Source organism: Macrosteles quadrilineatus, unplaced genomic scaffold, assembly GCF_028750875.1.
Source record: "Macrosteles quadrilineatus isolate MER2022 unplaced genomic scaffold, UCM_ALF_1.0 Scaffold_8__2_contigs__length_117827958, whole genome shotgun sequence".
NCBI classification, from domain to species: Eukaryota; Metazoa; Arthropoda; class Insecta; order Hemiptera; family Cicadellidae; genus Macrosteles; species Macrosteles quadrilineatus.
Window position 1 is genome coordinate 37,908,415 of NW_026542601.1, and position 27,501 is coordinate 37,935,915.

The 27,501-nt window shown below is 35.3% G+C and overlaps 2 protein-coding genes across 2 annotated transcripts; one reads left to right on the plus strand and one right to left on the minus strand.

Moving 5' to 3' along the window:
• Nucleotides 1-289: 289 nt before the first annotated feature.
• LOC129001653 (uncharacterized) lies at nucleotides 290-16,996 on the minus strand. The gene is made up of 3 exons (XM_054429026.1): nucleotides 16,719-16,996; nucleotides 9,339-9,447; nucleotides 290-2,176 (listed from the first exon to the last, which is right to left on the minus strand). The coding sequence occupies exons 1-3, from the start codon at nucleotides 16,751-16,753 to the stop codon at nucleotides 2,021-2,023; spliced, it is 300 nt and encodes a 99-aa protein (XP_054285001.1). The 5' UTR covers nucleotides 16,754-16,996; the 3' UTR covers nucleotides 290-2,020.
• Nucleotides 16,997-23,472: 6,476 nt separating this feature from the next.
• LOC129000331 (uncharacterized) lies at nucleotides 23,473-24,189 on the plus strand. The gene has a single exon (XM_054427294.1). It carries the CDS (start codon nucleotides 23,473-23,475, stop codon nucleotides 24,187-24,189), a length of 717 nt encoding a protein of 238 aa, XP_054283269.1.
• The last annotated feature ends 3,312 nt before the right edge of the window (nucleotides 24,190-27,501 follow it).

Here is a 27,501-nt window from a genome sequence, read left to right on the forward strand (position 1 = left end):
AAATCATTAAAAGGCCTTAAAATAAGACCACAGAATTTTTGTTAACATTATTGCAAAGCTCTGTCACAAACTTTCAAATACCAAAACATAGGCTACTCCTTTAGCTTTAACACACATTGGTTTAGATGATAAAGGATGGAGTCTGAAAATTAGTTTAAGAAGTTGTCTATGTATAGCCGAAAGGTTAATGTAATTCAGAAGGAATATATATTTAACTGTTATTGGATCATACTGAGTTCTAAAATGTAAAAAGGAGGGTCGAAGGGCTTAGAATAATTGTAGTCTCCTCTAAGAATAAATTGCTTATTTAATTACAAACACTAAAAAATACATGATTTAATAACAGCTTAACCTCTTTTAAGATCAGTCAAATGAGGAGTTTGAAAGGTAAAACTTGTAAAATTACACATAAATATGTACTCAGCACAATTTAGAAAATAATTTTAATAGGGATGAGTGGCAGAAATTCTTATTCTTAAAATGACAATAAATAATTTTAAACTAGATAAAAAACTGTCCATAGAATTACTGTTTCATGGACTAGGCCTAACTAACAATTAACAATGAAAATACCAAAAATATTGTGAAATTTACAAAATAGCAAAAAGAAGTGAAGGTAAAATTATTGGTGAAAGCACTATTAATTTTGTTTGGTAAGTTATTCAAAGTCAGCGAGAGCTATAAAACATAAATGCATGAAAAACTAATGGTTTAAGGATATATAAATGCAATTAACATCAACCATGGAAGTGGTTTTTTACAAAAACCTTCAAATCTTCTCTTAAAAGCATTTTTGAATGCCTCAAATCAAAATGCCTCTCGACTAGATCTATCAGAAAAAAATATAAATAGTGTTTTCATTGCTTGGAATAGGCTATTACATAGTTACATGATAGAAAACATGCAAGAGTATAATATGGTTTTAAATTACAGCATACAGAACATTTGTTAATGATGGAAATGTTCATAAATAAATAATTTACTCGGTTTACTTAATTTATTGAGTAATGGTTGTTGATTAAGGGCAGCATTGATGTTGTACAAGTTAATATAATTAAAATTAATATAATAGGCCTATATTTAATTATATTTCATATAATTGAAATTATCATGAAATTAACCCTTAGAGTGCCAGGCGAGAAATAAAAGTAACGCTAAAAAAATGCCGATGATTTTTCCCGAAGGTCGCGCTAAAAATGCCGAGCGCGATCTGGCGATTTTTAGGTTAAAATTTCGTAAAAATCAAATTTTCGATATTTCGACCAACGAAAATCGATGTATCGCATCTAGTAACTTTCGACTCAATGTTAATATATGGGTTAAAAGAATCCGAGTATCCATTCGGTTGTTATGACAACTGTTCGATCATTACGAAACGTCCGGTCAGCCGGACGTTGGCACTTTTGGCTCGTTCTAAAAACGTCCGGTCGGCCGGACGTCGGCACTTTTGGCTCGTTTTAAAAACGTCCGGTTCCCCGGACGTTGGCACTCAAAGGGTTAATAAATATTTTTTATGTATGTACAAACATATTTCCTGACTTTTAGACACATCGCCTACGGTACAATTTTTTCCCCAAAAATGGTTTAATTTCACAACCTAACATTCTACAAAGATAAGTTTTTGTTCAAATCTACTTTGGCATCCAAACATTATCTCCTAAAACTTTTGTGCTAGCATTGATCACACAACTGCAGAGGCTTCCCATATCAACATGAAACTATTCAACCTTCCATCCATAATGGCACTCATAATCACAAGTTTCGCCAAATTTGGAGTCGAGCAAGAACTGTTAAATCAGAATTTAATTCACAGACAATTTAACATACTTTACATAAAATGGGACAGTAAGTTCTTATTAACTAGCACCATTCTGAATACACTCATGCTTTAAAAACCATTAGTAGGCTGCATAACAATGCAAAAACAAAGAGATAAAGCTCTAATAAATAATTTGACACAGAACATTTTGCAGTCTTAATCCCATAGATGTCCAATATGTTTGGAACATATCCTGTCTCCTTAGTAAGGTGGTCCACCAGATCTCTGGCTTCGTTCCATATACAAGTTGTAAAGTAACCGGTTGTTTTCATAGTAGAACGGGTTTTCTGCTGGTCCTAAGTCTGGTGAGTAGTGGGGATGTGATGCAACCTGCCTTAAGACTGCAGTCCCTTCTCCCTGAAATCAAAAGTTAAATGTAAATACAGTCTAATCTTGATAATTAAAACGCTCGATAAATCAAAACTTGCAATAATTCAAAATAGAAGCTCAGTCTGTAGAGAATCTCTTAAGGTCCCGGGGACAATACGAGCGGATAGTGTTGTGAGCGGTGCCGCTCTGACATCGGGTCTCATTTAATTGCAAGTAAATTTGTTGAGGGTGGCCAAAATGCAGCGAGCGGCAATAAGCGCGCCCAAGGTTCCAAGTCAAAACAGATTTTCGCGAAAACGCCACTCACCGCTCAGGTGAATCATGCTTTAGTTCAGCCAAAATTGACAGAGGAACAGCAGCAAATGTGCGATACCTGTTGATACATTAGGGTGCAGTCCAGGAAATTGTGGAATGACCAACACGGAGGTTTTAAACACTTCAGTCAGCAGAAAAGTATAGGACGAAGTAAGGGCTGTTTTTTTCTTCTAAAAACCAAGTTTTTCTTCAAAGGCGAACCATTGTCAGATAGCAACAATAATTGCAATACGTTTTGCGGGTAAGCACAGTTTGCCATTTTCCACCAAACTAACTCCTACAACCGGGTAAATTTGATGAGCGTCATAAATGTGCCGCTTGTATCGTAGCCACCACCACCACTTACACTGATTGCTTATCCATCTTGTAGCTCAGGTTTCCGCTAGAGATGGGTGTTATTTACACTCGTATCGTACCCGAGGCTTAATAGACCTATTTCGAAGCTTTACTATGCATTTAGATGCACTCAGTATTTTTAAGTCCAGGCCGATTTGGAACATGCAGTAATTCGAAGGGAGGGATGCCTTCCTGTTATAATAGGAAACTATACATCCTGTTTACACAGTAGTTTGTCAATGTCATTTATGATACAAGATTCAATAACAATACCACCAGCTGACAATAGAAAGTATAAAGGATACTACCTCAAATACAAGGCCGTTTGTGTGTGGCAACGTCACACCGACATGCCTGTTACCATGGTAATAACAAATGCGTGAACATAAACAACACGCATACGCTCCATTATAAATTACTGCTACGGCTGTTTAGGTTTGCCGGGAGAGCAGTGATGCCATTTTTGTCTCGCCACGGCCATATATTAGGGGAACCTATGATACTACACTTACACAATACATCATTAGAAAAATGAACTTTTTGTAATTCTGGTTTATTTTTCTTCTGATAAATCTAACAAGTGTTGATCATCTATATATTAATTACGTACGGTAAGCAGATTCTTTGCGTCAAAATTGTGGGTGGTAGAACGATGGGAGAGGGCTCAAATTAAAGGTCTCTATCCCGTGACGGCGGGAAAAATAGAGAAATTCCCCAAATTTCAACACCAAATTAGATACTTTTTAAATTTGTGTATTTTTAACGTTTAACATTAAATAACCACATTGGCTAAATAATTAACGATTCAAGATTAAATGGAAAACTTCAGCTTTGTGTTTATTTAAAAACATGTTCAAGATTTATTCTACACTTTCTTTATTTTAAAATTTAATCAAAATTTTGTATGAAGTGGAATAACCTCAACGGCTACCGGTACATTTAAAAAATAACCCGGGAATAAAGATGGAATAGGTTTGTACAGGAAATATATTTGTTAAAAGTACTATGAGTTCCAATGGGCAAAAAAAAATATTGTTTGGAGATTTTAAACAGGTACTGTCTGTTGCTCTAAGCAAAAAAGGTTAAAATAATATAGCCTAGCATGTATGGTACGTATATAATACTAAAGGGAGCATCCACATATAACAGTAAAACCTAGAGGTAATTTCCGTTTCTTAAACAAACCAAAAATATGCATGTCAATGCTGATGAATAGTAATTTCGTGATTGGTTTCGATAACTGGGTAATGGATCCCTAACCAGTCGCAAAAGAGTTAGGAATCAGCCGATGATTAGGCCTATTTTGATATAATTTGTAAAGTCAATCGCACCTTTAAGAGGAATACCACCACATACACTTACACTAATTGCAGTTTTTTGTTTATGTTGATCAGAAAAAAAATCTATCGTTAAGTATGGGATGCTTTTACTTTACACTAATTTTGTTAAACCTTAACAAAAGGAGTATAAACTTAGAAATATTAACTGGGTGCTAGACAAAAGCAAACAAAGACAAACAATAAACTGTTTTTTACACAAACAATATGGTGTACAGGGATATCTATTCTGACAAATAGATAAAATATTTCTGAATTTTTAAACATTAGGCTAGAATAATTTGTTTTACATTATTGAGCTTTTTAGGGGGTTATGTCCCTACAAGCCACTGGTTAAAATTTATTTGCTCGACCCACCAACTTTGAATTTCCAAGAGTCTACTGTGCAGCTTATTTGTTCTACCTTATAATGCAATGCTAGTCTCTAGCCCGGAGGGTATTTACTCAGGGGAGGTATAGAAGAGCCTACGGTGACAGCTGTGGGCTTCTTATTAGCTGAGGGAACGCTTTACCGTAACAATACGGGTTGTGGACATTGGCCTCGGTGGTCTAGTGGTCAGCGTGCCGGGCTGATGAGTTGTGGGTCCCGGGTTCGAATCCCGCTGGTAGCATTAACTTTTTGTCTAAGATTTTTTCATTATCAGCAAGTTTGGTTGGTTTGGTTCGGTTATGACAGTTTAATTTTATTATTAATTAAGTCATTATAAAATTTTAATTGAGAAATTTCTAGTTTTATTTATTAAACATAATTATTTTTTCTATTACTTAACTTTTTTTATATTATTTAATTATCAGCAAGTTTGGTTAGTTCGGTTAGGTTATGATAGTTTAATTTTATAATTAAAAAATTAAAAAATTGAATTTGAGGCATTTATAATTTTATTTTATGAACAGAACTATTTTTGCGATTAGTAAACCTTCATTGCCAAAGTGCTCTCTACTACAGCGCTGTTCACGGATGAATTTTGAACTAAATGCCTCATTCGTACCTCCCCTAAGTCAGACCCAGCCCGGAGCCGTTATAAATACCAATTTACAATAGGCTTAGAGGGTAGCAGAATGATTATAGCCTAAGCCTTTGGTGATTGGGGAGATTTAAACCTGGGATCTCATGGATCAAAGCAAGGTGCCTTACCACAAGACCAACTTGCTCAAATTTTTCGTTCTTTGACATCACAGTAGGTGCCCTTACATTTTTTTACCTATTCTACATCTTGACCTAATAACCTCTCTGCACAAGTGATTTGTTGTGTAGTTTACAATTTGAGTGCAACAAACTTGATTTTAAGTGTTATACGTTTTTTATTGTTTGTTTATTTAACATATATATAAAAACACCAGTCTCACAGGCCCCAAGGGAAATTTGTTTTTGCTGTAGTGGTTGAACTGCTTGCTTGGCATAGCTGTCCTGCCTAATAGCATTGACTTTATATCTCTACACTCTATACTCTGTGTAGAGATACAAAGTCAATGCTAATAGCTTCCTCCTTAACCCCCCCCCCCCTTCCTCCACGATGCCACCCTTGCCATTCAGTTGTGTGCGGGCGTTATCAGTGTGTAAGACGTAGTTGAAAAAGCTAATAGCTTATTCCCTATATGGGAAATTCGCTAATATTCCCTATATATGGGATATTCGCTAAAAAGAGATAGGTAGGACCATGGACAAATAGAATATGGTAAGACTTACTAGTACAACATTAACATGTGAGCAATAATTAACTTTCAGTATTAAGTGAAAAGTATACAAAAGTACATCACCTCTGAGTTTTGTAAAATAGAATAAAGATTATAATGATTAGAGAACGCAGTATCAAAAATATATTTATATTTCGCCCCCCCCCCTATCATCTCTCAATCCCAATCGCCGCCACTGCAAATCACCACACTGGTAACGCCACCAAATACTTTATTTTGGTTGTCAGGTTTCGCTTGATGTAAGCGTTTGTCGATCACTGCTAGTAGCTTCTGCCCACACATTGATATTTCATCAGAAGTTGAGACTCGGACGTTTTTGAACAAAATCTGAAATTTAGTTTAATTCGCCCCTGTAGTTCATAAAAATTTGATATATATTATTTAATCTTAGTGCTGAGTGAATTGTTTGGCTATTAATATTAGAAGCAGCCCAACCAGTTGGTGCTAATACGAGAACACTGACGTTGCCATGGATTGATTCCGTTTTATTTTCATCTCATTTAAAACTACTGTCATTTTTGTCTACAGCCATAACAATGTTCAAGATTAAACTAATGAAACACTTATTCAATTACACCTAATAATTAACTTGTTCTCTAGGTGATAAATATTTAATAATGTTCAAACTGAAACCGAGAATTAATAACGTACTTAAATAGGGGTTAGTCCATTACAAGATGATTAACAACACGAATGTTAAACAGAAACGGTATTTATTATAAAAAATTATGTCACTAGACTGAAAGCAATCATGTTTGTTTTATTATTAACCCTAGGAGTGGCGGGCGACAAAATTTGTCGATTAGCGTAACGTTTTTTTCCGTTGCTGCATGTTAAGCACGGTTATAGTTGTTGAAATGACATAACTCTTAGACCAATGGAAAGATGAGATTCTGAAGTTCATTAAGAATGAACCTTATAACATAAGTATATCGATCTTATAAAGAGTTACATTTGAATGAAAAAACCGTGCTAACTCGCGAGTGCCATGTTTCGTTGCGCAATTGTAAAAGATGAGTCGTTTCAAAAAATCATAGAAGACATAATTTTTATTTCTAACAAAAAACAAGTGGTACCACTGCAACAAGCATGAAGTAAACTTCCATTCTGTAAAAAGTATAATGTCATAATACATTCCAACAGCTGATGAACAGTTTTTGTGAATAGCCAATTTTTACGTACCGTATTGCTCATGTGGCGAATCGACAAAAATTTTCGATTTGTAAATCGCATATATATATATAATGTGAAAAGTCCAAAAACGTTGTTTATATATGCTCTTATAGACAAAGGACAGTAGAATTCAATGTTGTTAGGCTGGTCACACAAATAGATGCTTTGGAAGGAAGGATGCTTTCAAAGCTAAAGGAACAGAAAACTTGTAATCGTCTAACCTAAAATGGCAGCGTCGTCATGAGTTTTTGTCCGATAACAAAGACAAAGTGTGGGCTTTATCCCTTATTTTACTGTGTAGGCCTAATGTTCGTTTTAGTTTAGTATTTTGTATTATTGTAATATTTATGTATTATTTTGCATAAATATTTATACATGTGTGATCCAAAATAGGATATAAAGTTAGTGATGTTTTGTGGGCTATAAGAGCTGTTGTTTACATTTTAGCTTTTGTGAAAACAAACTATTCTAAGTTATTACTTATCTTATTTAGTTATTCTTATATAGAATGATATTATTGGTTTAAAAATGTATGGTTTTATGATATTGATTTTTATTATTAGAGGGCATTTGTGGATCCATCAAAGTGTACCTAGTTGTAGAAATTTACGTTTTCCAATTTTTTGGTATTATTGCTAGTAAATCTATAAAAATAATTATTTTGTGTATATTATGATATATTTATGTAGAGAAATAAATTCTGTACAGTTTGCATATTTTGAATTGTGTAATAAAAATTTACGTTAGGTACATGTGACACGTGTTTGCTTTTGAAACAAAATTTGAAAAATATATAATTTTTTTCTTCTAAAAATCCACCTTTCTAAAATTGGTTTGTATTACCATTTTTAATTCTACTGACTATTACAAACAAAATGAATATACGGTTCAATAGCTTATCTGTAGGCTACATACTATTTTTGTACAGATTTTTTAAGAACTCCCTTACAAATTCACCAAAATGAGCGTGCCACTCCACAAAGCACATACTGAAAATCGGTCTCTCCACTACTAGGGTTAAAATTAAACAGTCAAAAATCGTACAAACCTTATGTTAATGTTATTAGTGGTTCGAGCTAGTGAGGTCATTTGTGTAAGTTTATGATCCATACCGTTTCTGTTCTAATATCCATGATAACCGTTACAGTAATTCCTTTAAGTCAACAGCTGAACTTATGCCTTTGTTTTTGTGTAAAATACCTACTGCTTCCATAAGGATTAGATTAAAACTTTGAGACCCAGTGGGGCGTATTCCTTGGAGGATTTTTTAACGCCATATAGATGTTAGCCCTCACTGATATGGTCTTTATCACCATGCAAATTTGAAAATGATTGCTTCAGCCGTCTAGGAGGAGCTTGAGCATTACGAAATTCGTAAGAGTCGACGTATAAGAGCTTCGTTCAATAAGATCCATACGGTAAAAAGGTAATTAACCGACAGTTTATGTCGCTCCCAACAAGTGAGTTTGATGTACATTTTTTACATCAAATAAAAAATTCATATTTTGCTATATTTCCTGTAGGTTTTCACCTCACCACTGTTAGCAGTAGCCTAGCATATGTAGGCTATAGGCCTAAACTAAAAATAAAATTATACTACCTTAAACTATAGTTTACATGTATACGTTTAATGTGTTATATTTCAGAAAACATTGTAATCTCCCCAAAAGTGCAGTAATTAACTTAAAAAGAAATATCTGTAATGAAATCCCTCTGTTTGGATTTGAGTAGTCTGGCAATAATGGTTCGACGCCATCATAAATGACATTAAGCCCCAAAACAATTTCTCATGAGGGTGTTTTGGTTTTTGAAAGATTATGTTATATAAGATTATGTAGTATGAGTTATTTTGAAAGATTATGTGGTGGTTTGGTTTATGTTAAAGTTAACTTTATCAAACAAAATTTAGTGTTTCTTCACACAAGGGTTTTCATTGGTATGTTCTTGTAGGTTTAGCCCACTGCAGATAAGGAGCTTTTTTATTAACACTGTGACGTCAGAATTTTATATAAGTTATTAGATGAGTAAACTTAAAGGCTACCTTAACTTAAATTAATTTAAGTTATTGGTACTTTGCGAGTTATAAGCATTAACTTATGTAGACAAAACTTGTCATATGATTAAGTTGGTATTGAATTGAAAGTAGGCCTAAACTGGTGGTTTTGGTTTGATAGTTTAGGCCTAGTAAATACAATACCCTAGTTGGATATCAAAGTTTTGAAGAGATCAGGGCCATTTTCCTAAAAGAAACCCTGGGTACTACAAAGACATTAAGTTAACAACTAGCACATAAATTTTACACTTAAGATCATAGAATATTTTTAAAGCTGCACCTGATGAACATGCTTCCAAGCAGGGTTGTTAATATGCAAGTTGTTTATTCTCTTTGACAATGGAGTAAACTCTCCCCCTTCATCTTCTGTATGACTTCTGCTTCTTTTCCTTGAACAAATAAAACAAACATATAACTTAACTTAATATAATTATTAGGTAAGATTGGTTTTATTACACCTAGAAGCAAATTTTTATTGTACTGTATTTTAGTTTAACCCTCCAAGTGTCCCTTGTTTTGGCCTTAATGTCTGCCTATTTTTTGCTCATTTGCAAGGTTTTATTAAAACGGATCTGAGAAGCTTAAAAACAATGTTAATTATACTGTTCTATATACCATTTTGTTTGGAAAATCATGGGCTTCAATATCTATCTATCTATATATATAATACGTGAAGCCGTTTTTTGTTAACGCAACTCCTCCCTTATTTTTAGACCAATTTTAACGTTTAGGGTGTCAAAAGATTCGTCTCAATATGTAGTTTTGCAATAAGGTTTTAGAATTTTAAAATTCCTACTCTTAAGGGCGTGAGACCTTCTCAAAGGTCGGGTTTTCCCCATAAGAAATACATAGAACAAATTTAAAAACAAAAAACAGCTGTTTATAAAAAGAAACTCATTAGCTTTTTGAGAGTAAATATTAATGTTTGTAATATTCAGTAGGTTAAGACCAAGTCAAACAGTTAATCAGTTTTGTTGGAAGAACAGAAAATGCTCAAGTTCAAAGAAGAAATATTGAAAACGGGAGGAGGAGACAATTAATAATAAGATATCTTTATGCGTATGAGGAGAGTAGAAAAAGAGAGGTCTGGTTTAACAGATACCCATCCAGATACACATTCACTAGGTGACATGAATAATATTTGCCAGTTCTGCAGCCAACTTACTTTGGAATTGAAAAAATAATCGAAGCACATAGTGTTGTCACAGCTGTAAAGTTAACTTGCCTAATTTCAGATCAAACGAATGCATATGCGAGAAATGTTTACTTCTGACACTGACAGATCGAGACATTTCAAAACATTTAGTACAAACTTTATTAATGCCTTGACTATGATAAGTTGAAGTAGTAAGATTATACCAAATCTTGGCGGACCTTATGTTTTTATTGTAAACTTTTGTATTGCTCGCTCTACTTCAATTGAGAAAAAACGCAAATGGATTGTTTACTTCCATGTTATGTTGCCAGTTGCTCTGACAAACTTATACAAAGTTTTTGACTGAATTCACCAACACAATCCAGACATTTCAATTCAAAAATAAGAAGTTTCAAAAACTCATTTACTATTGAAAGTTTTAGTGGCAATATATTAGACCTAACATAAGTGAAGGAATTAGGGTTTATGTATTCAACGATCGAGTGGTTACGGTCAAGTTTATTTTTATGATTCAGGAGAGTCAAATATACGATGTTCAAAAAGAGAAAATGAAAATTGCTATCCAAATCCTATAGCTAGAAGAGTTATCCAACCTATTTTGACAAATGAATCCATACTTTCAAACTTTGGGACAGGTATTAAGAGAAACTCCACTAAACAACGTGAGAATTTTCTGATGCGGGGCATATACTGTGACTGACAGACAACACGTTAAGATACGTTAACCAACTTTCAACGGTGTCGCTTCTTTAGCCTATTCAAAGCAGATTATGGCTGTCCAGTTGGTAACCTAGAGTTTTTGGGTAAAAAATGGAGCATATGAAATGGTTGATATCATCCCACTTTTCAGGATTCTCTACGGAAAAAATTCGTTTGATTAGGGGGATGTCTCAAATCAAAGAAATAAAATGATCCAGCTTAAATGACTTAACACAGTTTATCAGTAAGGTAACAGTTTTCTTTAATTCTCAATGCTAAAAAACTTTGTTGCAACATGTTAACTCGAATTGAAGCAGATCGTTTAGCATTCATTAGAAGTTATCAGTTAAAACTGAGAGCATAAACAATGTAGGTGAGCCTTGACAACGCAAATATAGATATTTAAAATTAGTTTCTAACAAGTGTTTAAACAGCTCTAAGATGTAACTAGAATTACTTGAATTTAAGCATACATTTTCCTTGGTGTTATGTTTCATACTATGCGGCTCTTTGAGCCGCACGGGTTCTCTAGTCTATATATATAATACGTGAAGCCGTTTTTTGTTAACGCAACTCCTCCCTTATTTGTGGACCAATTTCAACATTTGAAGTGTCAAAAGATTCTTCTCAATATGTAGTTTTGCAATAAGGTTTTAGAATTTAAAAATTCCTACTCTTAAGGGCGTGAAACTCTCTCAAAAGTCGGATTTTCTCCATAAGAAATACATTGAACAAATTTAAAAACAAAAAACAGCTGTTTATAAAAAGAAACTCAATTAATGTTGTAATATTCAGTAGGTTAAGACCTTGGGTTAAGACTAAGTTAAACAGGTAATCAGTGTTGTTGGAAGAACAGAAAATGCCTCAAACTCAAAGAAGAAATATTGAAAACGGGAGGATGAGACAATTAATAATAAGATATCTTATGCCTATGAGGAGAGTAGACAAAGAGAGGCTTGGTCTAACAGATACCCATCCAGATACACATTCACTTGATGATATGAATAATATTTGCCAGCTCTGTTATACAACTTCCTTTGGAAGTGATATATGAAGCACATGGTGTTTTCACGGTGGTAAAGTAAACTTGCCTAATGTCAGATGAAATAAATGCATGCAAGAAATGTTTACTGCTGACACCGACAGATCGAGATATTTCAAAACATTTATTTGAAACTATAATGATGCCTTGACTATGATAAGTTAAAGTAGTAAGATTATACCAAATCTTGGCGGACCTTATGTTTTTTTGTTAACTTTTGTATTACTCGATCTACTTCAATTGAGAAAAACGCAAATGGATTGTTTACTTCAAGGTTAATATGCGGGGCATATACTGTGACTGACAGACAACACGTTAAAATACGTTAACCAACATTCAATGGTGTTGCTGCTTTAGCCTATTCAAAGCAGATTATAGCTGTCCAGCTGGTAACCCAATTTTTGTCGGTAAAAAATTGAGCACATGAAATATGGAAACAGTTGATATCACCCCACTTTTCAGGATTCTCTACGGAGAAAATTCGTTTTATTAGGGGGATGTCTCAAATTAAAGAAATAAAATGGTCGACCCAACTTAAATTACTTAACACAGGGGGTACGAAACACATATTTATGAACTGTGTTATATGTTTTGTAAATTGTGACAACCACTTCTGTGGGCAATGTTGAGACCTGACAATGACAGCGACTGAAGATGCATTGTAATTAATGCGAAACGCGTCTCGCAGAAGATAAGGATTTTGGACACCTTAGGCTACCAAAAAAGGTAAAAATACTCATAATAAATAGGTGTCTAGGCTAATATCTACAAATTTTATTACAGCCAAAACGAGTTTTGTAAGGTTAATCACGCTACACTTTCATAAGTTTACATATTGATAATATTGCTATTATTACATTGAGTTACATGTTACATGAATGAATGAATAAATGACTGAATGATTTATGCCAAAATATTTGCTACATAGTACAAATGTTTAAAAGTTTTGCTTTAACTATTAAGTTTTACAAGATAAATTAATTAAGAAAACAGAAATAAAAAATTCACAAAGTTGTGAACTTAATGTTGAATGATATGAAAAAACTAACAAAACGAACATAACCAACTTTATAATTTTATGGCTAGTTATAAATAATTGGTCCGTGGAATCAGCGGACATAGACGAACTCTGCCTGTGCGTCTGCTGGGTTACATATAGTCCTAATGACCTAAATTTGTTGATACCTATGAAAATTTAAACAGGGATTAAATAAAAAACAGAAAAAATATGTATTTTACTTGAGATGAATGATATGCAATTATCAGTTATCAATTATTTAAGATGGGGACGCCACTATGTGCGTATTTTAACCCAAATATGAGTGAAGAGTGTAGGATGAGTGGCGCGATCTTGTAGTCTTGTTAGTGACTAAGGCCGACATGTTCCTTAGACACAGCTGTTAATTAATAGCCCATACAGCTAATGGCAACTAAGGGACCTACAGTTTATTGTGGAATCCGAACCACATTTTTCCCTCGTAATTAACGAATTGGTCTAATTATTAGGATAGTACTGCGTATAGTCGTAGTACTCACTAGTGCGGACGTTAATCCACACCAGGTTGCATCGCATCCACAGTGCATCCCCATAAATATCCACAATTCGTGACCTCCTAGTAGCTGGATTACAGGACGACGCCACCCGTCCAATTGACATGAAATAAGTGATAGCTGTCATGTATAGTACCATACTATCACCTATGTACGTACATACTTGGGAAACTATAAGTAGGCTCATAGTCCCCTTGCACCAAAATAGCCTCAACCTCAACACATTGATTACTTGGGTTGTACGATTGGTACATATTGTTTAATAGGAAGAACTAAATAGTTGGAGATAACAACCAAATAACTGCATCATTTGTTAATTATTGAGTACTAAATAATAACATACTTTATAACTAGAGACTATGATATGGCTGGGCTGAGGGGTAATTAACCACTACCATAACATGATTACATATACAATATGTAACATAGGCTAAGTTAGGCTAGCTTGTTTATCTTTGAGGTAATTTTTCTTACCTCAAAAGGTACAAAAAAGTACGAACAAGGTACTAAATAGTAGCATAGCTTATAACTACAGGTTACGACATGGTCAAGCTGAGGAACCATGGACCTGTACAGTTTATGGGCCCGTAGCTTGGTTATCTTTCAATATGCTCATAGTCCTGATATTTTCAATCAACATTTTGTGAACTCTGTGAATCGTATTGTGGCAGATGCCCCACCTCAGGTCAATGAAGCAGCTGCACAGGTAGCAGGCCTACTTGTGGGAAGGCCTCAAGATTGGGTACAATGGAAAAGGGTTACCCCGGACGATATTGTAAATATAGTAAATAGGTTTAAGGCTTCTCCTTGTGTTGATGTATACGGGATGTCATCCATCTTCCTGAAGACTGTTATACGAGCTATTGCCCGCCCTTTGGCTGTAGTTTTTAACTTGTGTTTGGAACAGGGACATTTTCCCAAGGAACTAAAGATATCACGAACTGTACCTGTGTATAAGAAGGGAGATGCTGAATCATTAAACAGCTATAGGCCTATTAGTGTCATTCCTGTACCAGCTAAGGTGCTCGAGACTATCATCAATAGGCAGCTTCTTGATCATTTTGAAACCAACAATCTGCTGAATAACTCACAACATGGCTTTCGTAGGAAACGTTCAACCATCTCTGCCGTGAGGGCTGCTATTGAGACTATTCACAATGCCTTTGAAACCGAAGAATCCGTACTGTTAACACTATTGGACTTATCTAAAGCATTCGACTGCGTATCGCATGAATTGTTTCTAAGGAAACTCTCCTTGTACGGGTCTGGGGGGGCTGTTCAACGGATGTTTACGTCCTACTTCAGTGGCCGCCAGCAGGTGGTATCAATTCAAGGTGCAAAATCCGGGGTGGCTGCGATTACGAGCGGAGTTCCGCAAGGCTCAACACTTGGACCTAGCCTCTTTATCATCTTAATTAATGATTTCAACCTAGAGAGCTATGATGCCCTATTATATGCAGATGACACTACCATTATTAATCGTGGTAGTAACATGGCCAATTTAACAACGGGGTCGAATTTCTGCCTAGGGGAGGCTAAGGAGTGGTTTAGGCTAAACGGACTGCAGTTGAATGAGGGGAAAACTTAGCAGCTGCTCTGCAGCTTGTGGACCCGCCCTGAAGCCAGGTTGGATGGGCCTAGTGTGAGTGCAGTCAAACTGTTAGGTGTTACCATTGATGAGAAACTTACCTGGAACCAGCATATTGATGTAATTTGCAAAAAGTTATCTCGAGTTAATTGTCTTTTAAGGAAACTAAAATCCCAGGTGACGTCTGACTATCTTAAACTAGCCTATTTTGGTTTGTTTCATTGCCATTTAAGCTATGGCTTGGTCTTATGGGGCCATGCTCCGAACACTACTAGAGCTCTGATTATGCAGAAGACTGCTGTTAGAATTTTATCTTCGAGTGGTAGACGAGATCATGCCAGACCACTTTTTGAACAGCTCGACATTCTCACGATACATAGCCAATACATTCTAGACTGCCTCCTTCTCTTGAAAACTGACCCTAGGCTCCCTCATATTACACGAGACCAACTCCACAATTACAACCTGCGCTCTGCAAGGAATGTGGATGTCCCGAGGTGTAGGTTATCAAAGACCAAGGACTGCTTTCCGGTGTTAGCACACAAGCTCTACAATAGACTGCCCCTTCACATTAAAGAACTCCTTCTTGAACCTTTTAAAACCAAACTAAAACAATGGCTGAGTAGGAAGTGTTTTTATTCCATTGAGGAATACTTTACTACTGCAATGGACTTTTGAGTTGAATCCAGCCGCCTTGTAGTGTAAATACTGTAAATATTAGTTTATTAATTCTTAAAAGTAAATTTTATTTGACAAGATCAATCCAGACATCTGGTCAACGATCGCCAGTTGGTAATGGTAATGGTAATGGTATGTAAGTTAGGCTAGCTTGTTTATCTTTGAGGTAATTTTTCTTACCTCAAAAGGTACAAAAAAGTACGAACAAGGTACTAAATAGTAGCATACCGTAGCTTATAACTACAGGTTACGACATGGTCAAGCTGAGGAACCATGGACCTGTACAGTTTATGGGCCCGTAGCTTGGTTTACAATTTATTTTAATGGGGTACAAAATAGTACGAAATAGGTACTAAATAGTAGCATAGCTTATAACCACAGGTTACGACATGGCCGGGCTGAGGGGTCATTGACCTGTACAGTTTACGGGCCCGTAGCTTGGTTTTCTTTGAGACAAAAATTATATTAATGGAGGTACAAAATAGTACGAAATAACTTAAGTACTAAATGATGGTTTACATATTAGGATTAAATTCGAAAATGGCCGGGCCAGCGTGTCACTGGCCCGGAATCCTAAATTAATTAGTAGTTAGCCTATGCGGTACCGCGTGGGGTACTAATTTTGTGTTTGTTGGCACTAAATAGTACGAAATAGGTACTAAATACTAGCATAATTCTCATGTACTAATTCCGTCATGGCCGGGCCAGTGTCGGAACCATGGTCGGAACCCATGGAAACGTGGTCTAACCATGGTCTAACTTAATCAGCCTAAGTTATTTTTTTATTTAGCAAGAAAAACCAATTTGATTAAGTTAGCCTTACATATTGTTATGTCAGTTTATATTTTGACCGAAATTCTGGTTTAACTATTAAATAGCTCAATAATAAACTACCTAATAATTTGATACGTTTTAAAACGAAAAAACTCAATTAGCCTAGGCCTACCTGTTGTAAAATATTTGATTGTTAGATGCTTCCATTGTAGATATTGAAACTACTGTAGGCCTACTGTACAAAAATTTATATAAACGGTGAATTATTGAAGCACATTATTAATAACTTATTTGTGAGCCTGCAAGTACAAACAAGTCAAACAGTGCATAATTCTGATCGACGGTTTTAGTTAGGTAATGATGAATGTGTCATTTTACGAAGTACGAAGAAAATAAAATTGTAAACAGTGCACTAACAGTAGGGATTGGAAGAAACAGAAGACGTACATTACATTTAGACAGGACAGAATGCAATGCACAGACAGAACGGCAGAACAGATGTTGCCTTTTTGCTTTTTGTTTTCGTGTTAATCGTGTTGTTCAGTCAGTCCAGTCCAGTATCCAGTAAACACTAACACTAATAAACAAACAGTCAGTCAGTGAGTGATCACTGATCAGACCAGACTAGAGCTAGTCCAAAGACCGGCTTTTGGAGCTGGAACATTTTAAATTCAGCACTCCTCCATTGGTAAAATTTATCCTGAAAATCATAATCTACCGATTGAATTCTAATAAAAAAACCTGCATTGCCGTGACTGAATAAATAAATAGATCTCCCATTCATTAGTCCCATCTTCTGACTGGGAGATGTATAACCAATGGTGCTGAGCCTGAGCGACTTCTCAATTCTTCTATCTATGGTTATTTTGGTGTTTGGACTGACTGGTATGAAACAAAATAAAATGTCAACAACAACCAACCATAACCAAAACCAACACTCAACCAACAGCCAACAACACCAAAAATGTCTGCTCTGCAATAGTGCAAACGCAAAGTGCAATAGTGCAATGCAACGTCAAACGGAAACGTCACACTACTCTTAACTCTACTACTCAACTCACACTTTCTAGGTTTCAAATACTTTCTGTAAACAAACGTTTATTTTATTTTGCACATTGCAATTACAGTGTTTGACCTTAACCCGACACAACTAACTTGAGGTAATTTATTTCACCTGTTCAGCAAATTGTAAGTTTATAAATTGTGTAATAAGTTTAGTTCTCCACGGTTTTTGTTAGTCAAGAATGCAAGAAGAAGCTTGGCATGTTATTTATTATTTATTGGCGTATTGTTTGACGTAGCCTATTGTCTTGTATGAACTGAATGGCCAAATAAATCATTTGAATCATTTGAATGGTTTATAGTCTAGTGCATACTCATTCTTTCCTAACCTAAGCCTACAGAAAAGAATCTATATTATTAAAAGAATTTGCTGGATTTTTCTATTCAGCAAGTCAACCCCTAATTAGGCATATTGGTTATCAATTTAAAGCTCTTGTCCTCTAGATGTGCCCTTTGTGGGTTTGGATGATATCCAGTAGAAGCCCTTCGTCCAATAGGCTTTTAAAATTTCAGAGTTTGTGCTGAATTCTGTTGTCAGTTATCGGAACGTCTTTTCCTACAGTCACCTGATGAAGTGGCCTTCCTTGTACTGATTATAGCACAGAAAGTTGGTAATTGCTGTGCATCTAGGCCTACTTACTTTTGCCATACAGTTTGCCAACTCACATTCAACTCACGGCCTGCTTCTCTATTGTTTAGGTGAAAGGCACAAACTTGGGTCTTAGCAGGGTTCGGCTTGAGGTGATTTGCGTCATTGTATTGGGAAAGTTCATTTAAAGTCATAGTCAGCTTCTGTTCCACCTCTTCAAAACTCCTACCTTGTGCCGCCACCGCCGTATCATCGGCATATATATACTGACGTGTAGTGTTTGGCAATAGTGTAGATGTTATAAAGAGCTGGGGCTAAGACGCTACCCTGAGGCAATCCATTTCTTTGATTCCTCCATCTACTTTTCTTGAGTCGAACAACTAAAGAACTTAGGTAAAAATACCATGCAATGGTTGTTGAGCCTCATGAACATGTGCGTAAGCCAAATGCATATACCAAAGGGGTAAATATGCATTTTAGGGTTTGCACGCGATTTTTGAAATTTTTTTTTTCATTCTACTCGAAATTTAACGCTGATTCCGAAAACAACGTTCTTTTTCCGCGGAAAACGACCATAACGCGGAAAAACGACCAAAACGACCAAAAACTCTTTTTTTTACCAAAACACGTCATGTGGGTACTCAAATTAACCGTAATATTAAGCAGATCACGACTATGCAAGAATTTTTTGGATCCGAGGTCAAATAAGCGAGATATTCACGAAAACGTGATACTACCAGCAATAACTCCAACTCACTAGGGGACAGGTGGGAATTCGGGGTTTTGGGTGGGGGAGACATCTAACGTGGTTTATCGTTGTAATTTAATGTGTAAAAAATAATGGGTAATTAGTCGGGAGAATTATGGGAGATATGCTTGAAATTGGGAAATTTTTCAGTACCAACCTATTCATTGGTTGTAGTAGCACTGCCATGTTGCTCGTTAGGTCCCCTAGTGAGTTGGAGTTATTGCTGGTAGTATCACGTTTTCGTGAATATCTCGCTTATTTGACCTCGGATCCAAAAAATTCTTGCATAGTCGTGATCTGCTAAATATTCCGGTTAATTTGAGTACCCACATGACGTGTTTTGGTAAAAAAAGAGTTTTTGGTCGTTTTTCCGCGTTATGGTCGTTTTCCGCGGAAAAAGAACGTCATTTTCGGAATCAGCGTTAAATTTCGAGTAGAATGAAAAAAAAAATTTCAAAAATCGCGTGCAAACCCTAAAATGCATATTAACCACCAAAGGCATGGAGGAAAGCTCGTGTGGCTGCACTGCTCAAACCTGGGAAAGATCCAAACGATCCTAAGAACTTTCGACCTATTTCTCTCTTATGCCACACATATAAAATATTAGAACGTCTGACACTCAATCGAATTGGCGATTTTCTGGAACAAAAGATTATTCCACAACAGGCAGGCTTTCGATCAGGCAAGTCTTGTTGTGGCCAAGTTTTAAACCTGACCCAGCACATTGAGGATGGGTTTGAGAGAAAACAGATCACAGGTGTCGCTTTTGTAGATTTAACAGCTGTCTACAATACCATAAACCATCGAAGACTCTTGGGAAAAGTGTACAGCATTACCAAAGACTATCAGCTGACTTCAATGATAGGCACCTTTCTTCATAATAGGCGGTTTTTCGTGTCCCTTCAAGTCAAGAAAAGATAATGTTCCTGATATTGTTAGACAATGGATATTTTAAGTAAGGACAGAGACTATTTCCTTAAATTTTAAACCTTGGATGACAGACGCTAATTTTAGATGTTCTTTATGCAATCTAAATGAGAATGAGGATAGGCTTACTTTTCATTTTGTTGCTCTTCGTCCAATTTTAACACAAATAAAAAAAGGCTATTAAAATCTGTTTTAACTCTCTCAGAGTTTATAGATTTTCTTAATGGTAATCGGATTGGCGTTTTCTAAGAGCAAATTTTCTAAGAGATGCTTGGAAGTATAAATGTGGGATTTGGTTTTAGAATTCAACGTACAAGTCTAGCAGCATAACAATGTAAATATTATAGCTCATTACAAATAGTGTCACAGTTTTAAACAAATAAATAGTAAACTCTTACCTTAGCAATCCTTATTATGGTTGTCCGATATTAATTTCAAACCCGTAGGTTCATCTTCAGTCGGAAGTTTGGGTAGACCAAATGCTTATTATAAAATCCACCCGATGTGTTTTGTAGAAATGTTGACATTTAACACGAACACGACACACATTACAATTGACATAAATAATATTTTGATTTTAGGGATAAAAACCATGGTTTTGTAAAACAGTGGGATAACCTCACTTCAGTCGGGGAACACGCTGCCGGCAGACATGTTCTGCCGGCAGCGTGTTCCCTGAATGAAGTGAGGTTATCCCATGGTTTTTATCCCTAAACTCCAAATATTATTTATGTCAATTGTAATGTGTGTCGTGTTCGTGTTAAATGTCAACATTTCCACGAAATCCATCGGGTGGATTTTATAATAAGCATTTGGTCTACCTAAACTTCCGACTGAAGATGAACCTACGGGTTTGAAATTAATATCGGACAACCATAATAAGGATTGCTAAGGTAAGAGTTTACTATTTATTTGATTATATAAGCAATCCAGAGGCTGAAATGATAGATCACAGTTTTAGTTGTATTTAAAAGAAAATGTTGTCAACCCGTCAGACGGTCTTATGACCATTGCTGTAAAGTGCTATTTTTAGTTTTATTTTGTTCTTGTGTTCCATGTTTTGTGATAAGTTGATATGTATTTCATTCTTTTCATTTGAAATAATAGAGTTCCATTTTCTTTATGGGAGTTTCAAACAAATGGTAGCTGCCGTTTGATATTTAAAATTTTCTAAGATCCAAACCAAATAAATATTGTTTAATATATATTTTGTGTTTGTTCCTTTTATTGCTAATTAATTACTTTTAAGAACTGTGACAGTCGATTTTATTTTTAAAGTTATTTGATAAATTACTATGAAGTTTTTGATTCTGAGTGTGCACAGAATAAAGACTTAACCTTGATCCTGTAGGCCTATAAAGGAATTCAGTATTAAGGTGATGCAGTAAGTTAGGCCCTTTTAGGTACCGTAATTACAGGGCAGTCTCAGACAATTATTCAAGCCCCCCTCCTTGACCCAGCAAAAGACTATATAACTAAATCTGCTCACTATGTAACTTACTCGGGTTTGTTTTTTGCGACCGCATGGCTCCACTCAACTAAACTGTTGCTCACTTGTGCATGTTACCCCTTACGGTTTACCATGTTCGCACCAACCAAAGATGCTATTACTCTTTTCAAAGTGGAAGTTTAAACAGTTTGGATCTGCATGAAATGGCGGAGTTATGGTAACTTATAGATTTGATTTTGAAGTAGCTTGGCTATAGAAACAACGTAATACCATAGAAAATCTCCGTACTTTCATGAAAAGCGCAACGGTGATTTGATTAAAGCAATTAAAGATACTAGTACGTTAGTCTCTGTCAATGAAAACATGGTAAGTTAGCCGATTATAAAGTGTTGGCCATTGGAAGAGCGGTGCATTTAGTCCCGAAAGTTAGGCTATACTTTTATGACAGTAAGGGCTGTTCGTTATGAATTATTATGTTTCTCTTGAAAAAATTGGACGTAATGTGCTTCTCTGTAACTTAGGCTATTTGAATGTTTCAGATTCACCGATCGTTATGAATGAGCAACCTAAGGAAAGCCCCAGGAATCTGCAGATTTCTTCATTCTTCTCCACATTTTAATATACGATCCTCATACATTAACCGGGGGAAGAACAATGAAGCTGTAACATCGGTTGAAACCAATTTACTGGAGAAGACTCTGGTTGAGTCAAAATCTGCGGGCATAACTTCACAAAACGAGGATTTGCGAGACATTGAATTGACCTTGACCTTGCCTGAAGAGCCGACTACTTGTTGCATGTCTGGGTGTGCCAATTGTGTGTGGATAGAATATGCAGATCAAGTGTCCAAAATGTTTAAAAGCGGAGAGAAAGCGAGAGAGATGGTTTTGTCCAAGGTATCTGACCCGAATATGAAAGCGTTTTTGCTCATGGAGTTGAAATCCATTGAAAATTAGAGTTAAGGTAGGACTAGTTGGTTAGTGAATTTTAAAAATTAATACTTGTAGTAAGTTTACAGTTCTAACTTACAGGCTAAGAGTGTTAATTTAGTATCTAATTGATAAATGTTAGTAAACCACAAGATAACCTTTGATTTTCATAGCTTTTACAGCTGATACGTTCATTTGAGATTCGCCGATGAATGGCCAGTAGTAGCATGTGAATTTGTGCTAGAACCCTTGTACCGTTTTTGTTTTTTTGCAATCTAAAAATTGCTAATAATCAATTCAGACCATAAGTTCATTGTTAATACGTTATCATTCTGGTTCTCTAATAAGAGTACAGGTAAATAACAACAAACTAAGCAGAACACATTATTTTCATTCTATATTTAATTTTATATAAACTGTTTAAAGTTTTTCTTGCAGTTTCATTGTTCTGCAGTATATTCAGCTATCAATTAAGATTTAAGCTACTTTGTTACAATACTGTATCATATTTCATGAGTTAAAATGGATAGCCAACCTAATAATAAGTTTAGATCTAAACTGTTTAATAAAGTGATGACCGCCCAAGCTAGAGAGTTAGTTTCAAACGTTGTGAAGTTCATGAGAGCGGAGGCTGAAGTGGATGGGTTTTTGATTGATGTTAAGAAAGTAAACAAAAGGGTAAGCGCCGCTACAGGTGTATCTGAAAGAACCATCTCAAGGATAAAAGCAGAGAGAACAAAAGTGGAAAAAAGCGGTTCGTCTTTTGAAACACCCAACAAACATAATAGAGTTCGGCCTAAAAGAGTAATCAGATTAGAAAAATTTGACCTAGGTGCGATCAGGCGGATTGTTCACAACTTTTATTTATTTGAGAAACGGCTTCCCACTTTGGATCTTATTCTTGGAAAAATGCAAGCTGAACTAAATTTTAAGGGTTCAAAATCTACTGTAAGTTTGATCCTCCGAAGAATGGGATTCAAATGGCGGAAAACAAACACAAGGAAAAGATTGTTGATGGAGGAACAAGAAGTTTGTATCAAAAGATTTTTTTATCTTAAGAAAATTGCTCGATACCGAAAGGAAGGTCGCCCAATTGTGTACACAGGTGAATCTTATATTGATTTAACCCATGTATCGAAAGGTTGTCAAGATGAATTGGCATCAGGTGTGTGTGTTCCTAGTAAAGGAGACCGCCTTATTTTTCTATACGCCGGAGGTGAAATGGGGCTTATTAAAGACTGTTTGCTAATGTGGAAGGCCAAGCATAAAACGGGCAATCATCAAGACATGGACCCTTCAAATTATAAGAAGTGGTTATCTGAAAAACTCATTCCTAATCTACCTCCTAGAAGTGTATTGGTAATAGACAATGCTTCCTATCAGAACGTAGAGGTAGAAAAATGTCCTACATCCAATTCGAAGAAAGCAGACATGCACACATGGTTGATGAAAAAAGGTGTCCCTTTTTCAAACAACATGTTGAAGGTAGAGCTACTTCAGTTGATAGATATTCACAAATCTGGCCACAAAAGATATGTCATTGATGAGATGTTGGGTGAGCATGGCCACACTGCGTTAAAACTTCCTCCTTATCACCCTGAGTTAAACAGCATTGAACTGATAAGAGCTAAAGTTAATTGGGTTGAGGAACAAAATGTCAGTTTTAAATTGGACGAAGTTGAAAATTTGACAAGACAGAAACTTGAATCAATTACTACTGAGTTTTGGAAGAAAATATGTGACGATACTAAAACAATTGAGAGAGAGTTTTTACAAAATCAGGGTCCCATGGAAGATGCAATTGATTCATTAGTCATTAATTTAGAAATTAAATCTAGTGGAGAAGAGGAATCGCCTGCTTCGGAAAATACTGATGATTCTGATGGGAATATCTCTGGAGATGAAGATGAAGAGTTTAAGTATGAAGAAAATTTTTAAGTTAGAGTTGCTTTGTAAATAGAGTTAAACAAAATTCAGTAACACAAATGAAATTAAGAACTACAATAAACATTTTGTTATTTTTTCAAATAGTGCCACTATTGTTTATGGTCCGAGGTTAATACAGTTTTATGCTCATGTCTGGAGGTTTACTTATGAAACTCACACTTCATTTCACTAAAGTGACCAAAGTTGTGTGTTAACTTGGAGTATAACAAAAATCAGTATCCAGCCATATGGGCGTATAGAACACACTTTTTAGCTGTATATTTGGACGGTCATACCCTATGTATAAAAATTTTGAAATTGATTGGTTACAAGAATCAGAAATAAAATTAAATAGAAAAATCTCGCTTCTACCTTTTAATATGTTAATCAATATATGAACCCTCTGAGATCCATAGTGGTACAAGTCACACTAAGCTAATTTTGGGAAACAGAAGCGTTTGTAGATATCTTACCATGAATTATAAAATTAATTTAAAGTTTGTTAGTATTCTTAACTGTATTATTTAATTGTGTATACAACTTTTTATTGCGGACTAGATGAAATTTTTTGTATGGAGTGGTTCTGTATGGGTTGAAATGACTTATACCATCTTATACCCACTCTGTCTTGGCAACATTGTCATACAACTGTTAGGTAAATTAGTAACATTTTTTTGTTTGTAGATATCTTACCATGAATTATAAAATTAATTTAAAGTTTGTTAGTATTCTTAACTGTATTATTTAATTGTGTATACAACTTTTTATTGCGGACTAGATGAAATTTTTTGTATGGAGTGGTTCTGTATGGGTTGAAATGACTTATACCCACTCTGTCTTGGCAACATTGTCATACAACTGTTAGATAAATTAGTAACATTTTTTTTATTTAAACACAATTTAACTTTTATTGACTGAAAACATAATTGAGTTGCATTAACTGTAGGCCATATAAACTTATTATCTTCGTCCTCCTTCTGAGCGTGAAACGGGACGCTCTTCTGTTGCAAATGGCGTATCAACAATGTTGTAGAACGCATGTTTGACGGCGAATCTAACATGTCTTGGTTTTTTTTTTCTCTGTACTGCCCGAAGGACTAGCATACAAAGGCTGGAAGTGGAATTGTCTTAAAATTATCTTTCTTCTTCGTTTTCTTTTTACTGATGTCGATTTCATAAAATTCCATTTCTTTTAGGTGTTTTTTGTATTGAATTTTGAAAGGGGTTTCCCTCACATACCCCAGCCACTGAATCTTAAAATCGTAATCTTAAAACATCAGAAAAACTACAACCTTAATTTTGTTTAATCATACTGCAGTCTATGAAGTGCAGAGTTGTACAGTAAGGTTATTTGCAGCAATAGTGGTAGAAGTCCGACTTGAACCACTATGGTAGCCAAGGATACCAGCTGATTTTTTGAGAGCAAAAAATAATTCCCTCTGAAATCCCTGGTGATTGCAATTGACTTATACCACTTTGCCCACAAATGAACCAGAAGTGACCATTTCAAAAAAGAAAAATACCCCAGCGACTAAGCGAATTTCCATTTGCCTGATTGGATTCACACTAAAATGTCTCCTTTATCCTTACATTCTTTACATCCTTACACTAAAAAATCACATTTATTCCCTATTTAAATAGAATTTGTTTAACGAGTACTTATGTTTGCTGCAGGGAGGGTAAAAAAGTGTTTTTTGTTGTAAAATAAAATACTGTAGTTTAGTAAGAAATTAATTTATATTCCAAATTTGATCAAAATGTGTTCATAAACAAGCAAACTACATCAGTTGACTTATTCTCCAAAAGAATAACATGAGAATTTTTAATTTACAATTTTTTGGAATTTTCTTAGTAACCATTAGGCGCATAATAACGCTTCAATATACTAAATTGTTTGTTTTTTTAAGCTCTACGAAATGGTTTGGAAAGGAATTGTGAAATTTTGTGTTTTTAGGGTCAAAAATGGGAAAACCCTATTTCCCCCCATAAAACCCCCGTTCCCATAGTCAACTCGTTCGAATAATGTAGGTTTACACGTTTTACACGAACCAAATTTCATCAAAGTTATTGTAACGGATACATATATATAAGAATTTGAACAGATGGTGTTTTTGGCCTCTAGGGACCTCAAAACGAAAAAGTAAATCGGTCCCGGGTCCAGATCTTACTGTTAGTACTAGAGTAATAGCTTATTCCCTATATTGGAAATTCGCTAAAAAGAAAGTGAGTGAGTGTTTGGCCATTGGTAGGATACCAAATACTTGAGTAAAAAAATGACTACCACTATGGAACTCAAAGGCTCATATCTAGGATGAGAATTTGAAAAATAAATCACTCCCAATACATGAGTCCTTCTGTAAATTATCTATCATTGTAAATTTCTGTATAGACCAGGTTAACATAACTATTGTAAAGTTTGACTGTGACATATTTTTTTAGTGTCAATTGATTAAATATGTCAAAGAGGATTCTTCATGTTTCTATTTTACCTTCTACTCTTTAAGCATGCCTTTCTTAAGCAAATGTGCCAGACAGTTTTAATTGGTACATAATTCAGGCAAGTGCACACCTCATGTAAAAAAAAACTGAATGTCTGCTGCCTTTGCTCAGGCTCCATGATGGCTTAGGATTCAGCATTGAGGAAAGCAAACAGTCACGCCACTTTGTCTTACGTAATTTTAATATATCTGTCTAAAAATTACAAATTAATATTTAGCTGGATCCTATGAAAATATTACACTTTCTAAATTTCTACACTTGCCACTGGGGGAGCAAGCTGGTCTAGTGGTAGAGTCCCCTAGTGGCTCCTGAGGTCTCCGGGTTCAAATCCTGTTAGATCACCAATGATCTAACTGATATTGCCGCAACCCCTAGGTCTAGCCTGAAGTATTGTGAAGAACTCCTTGGCAAGAGCGTGTCTTATGACAAGAAAAAACACTTGCCACAAATTATTGTTTTTATAGGTTATGCACCTGTAAATTTTCATTGAAGTTTTTTTAGTCAAAGAGACACAACCATATTTTTCATGGACAAACCTCGTCCTGATTAATTAATTAGGTTGCCTCAGTGAACTGTTACAATTGGCAGCACTTAGGTGAAGCTGCATAACTGTACAATCTCCGTCAGATACAGAAGTACTGGAAATTGAAATATTTAGCCGTCTCACTTTTCTATTCTGTATCATTTTGGGTATTCTCTTGTTCTTAGCAAGATGTTATAGCTTTAACAGGTAAATTCACAACCTCAACAACTGTAAAGCAAATTTCAACCCCCTTTCTTTGGATAAGAAACTAACAGATACAACAATATTATTGAGCGGAGCGA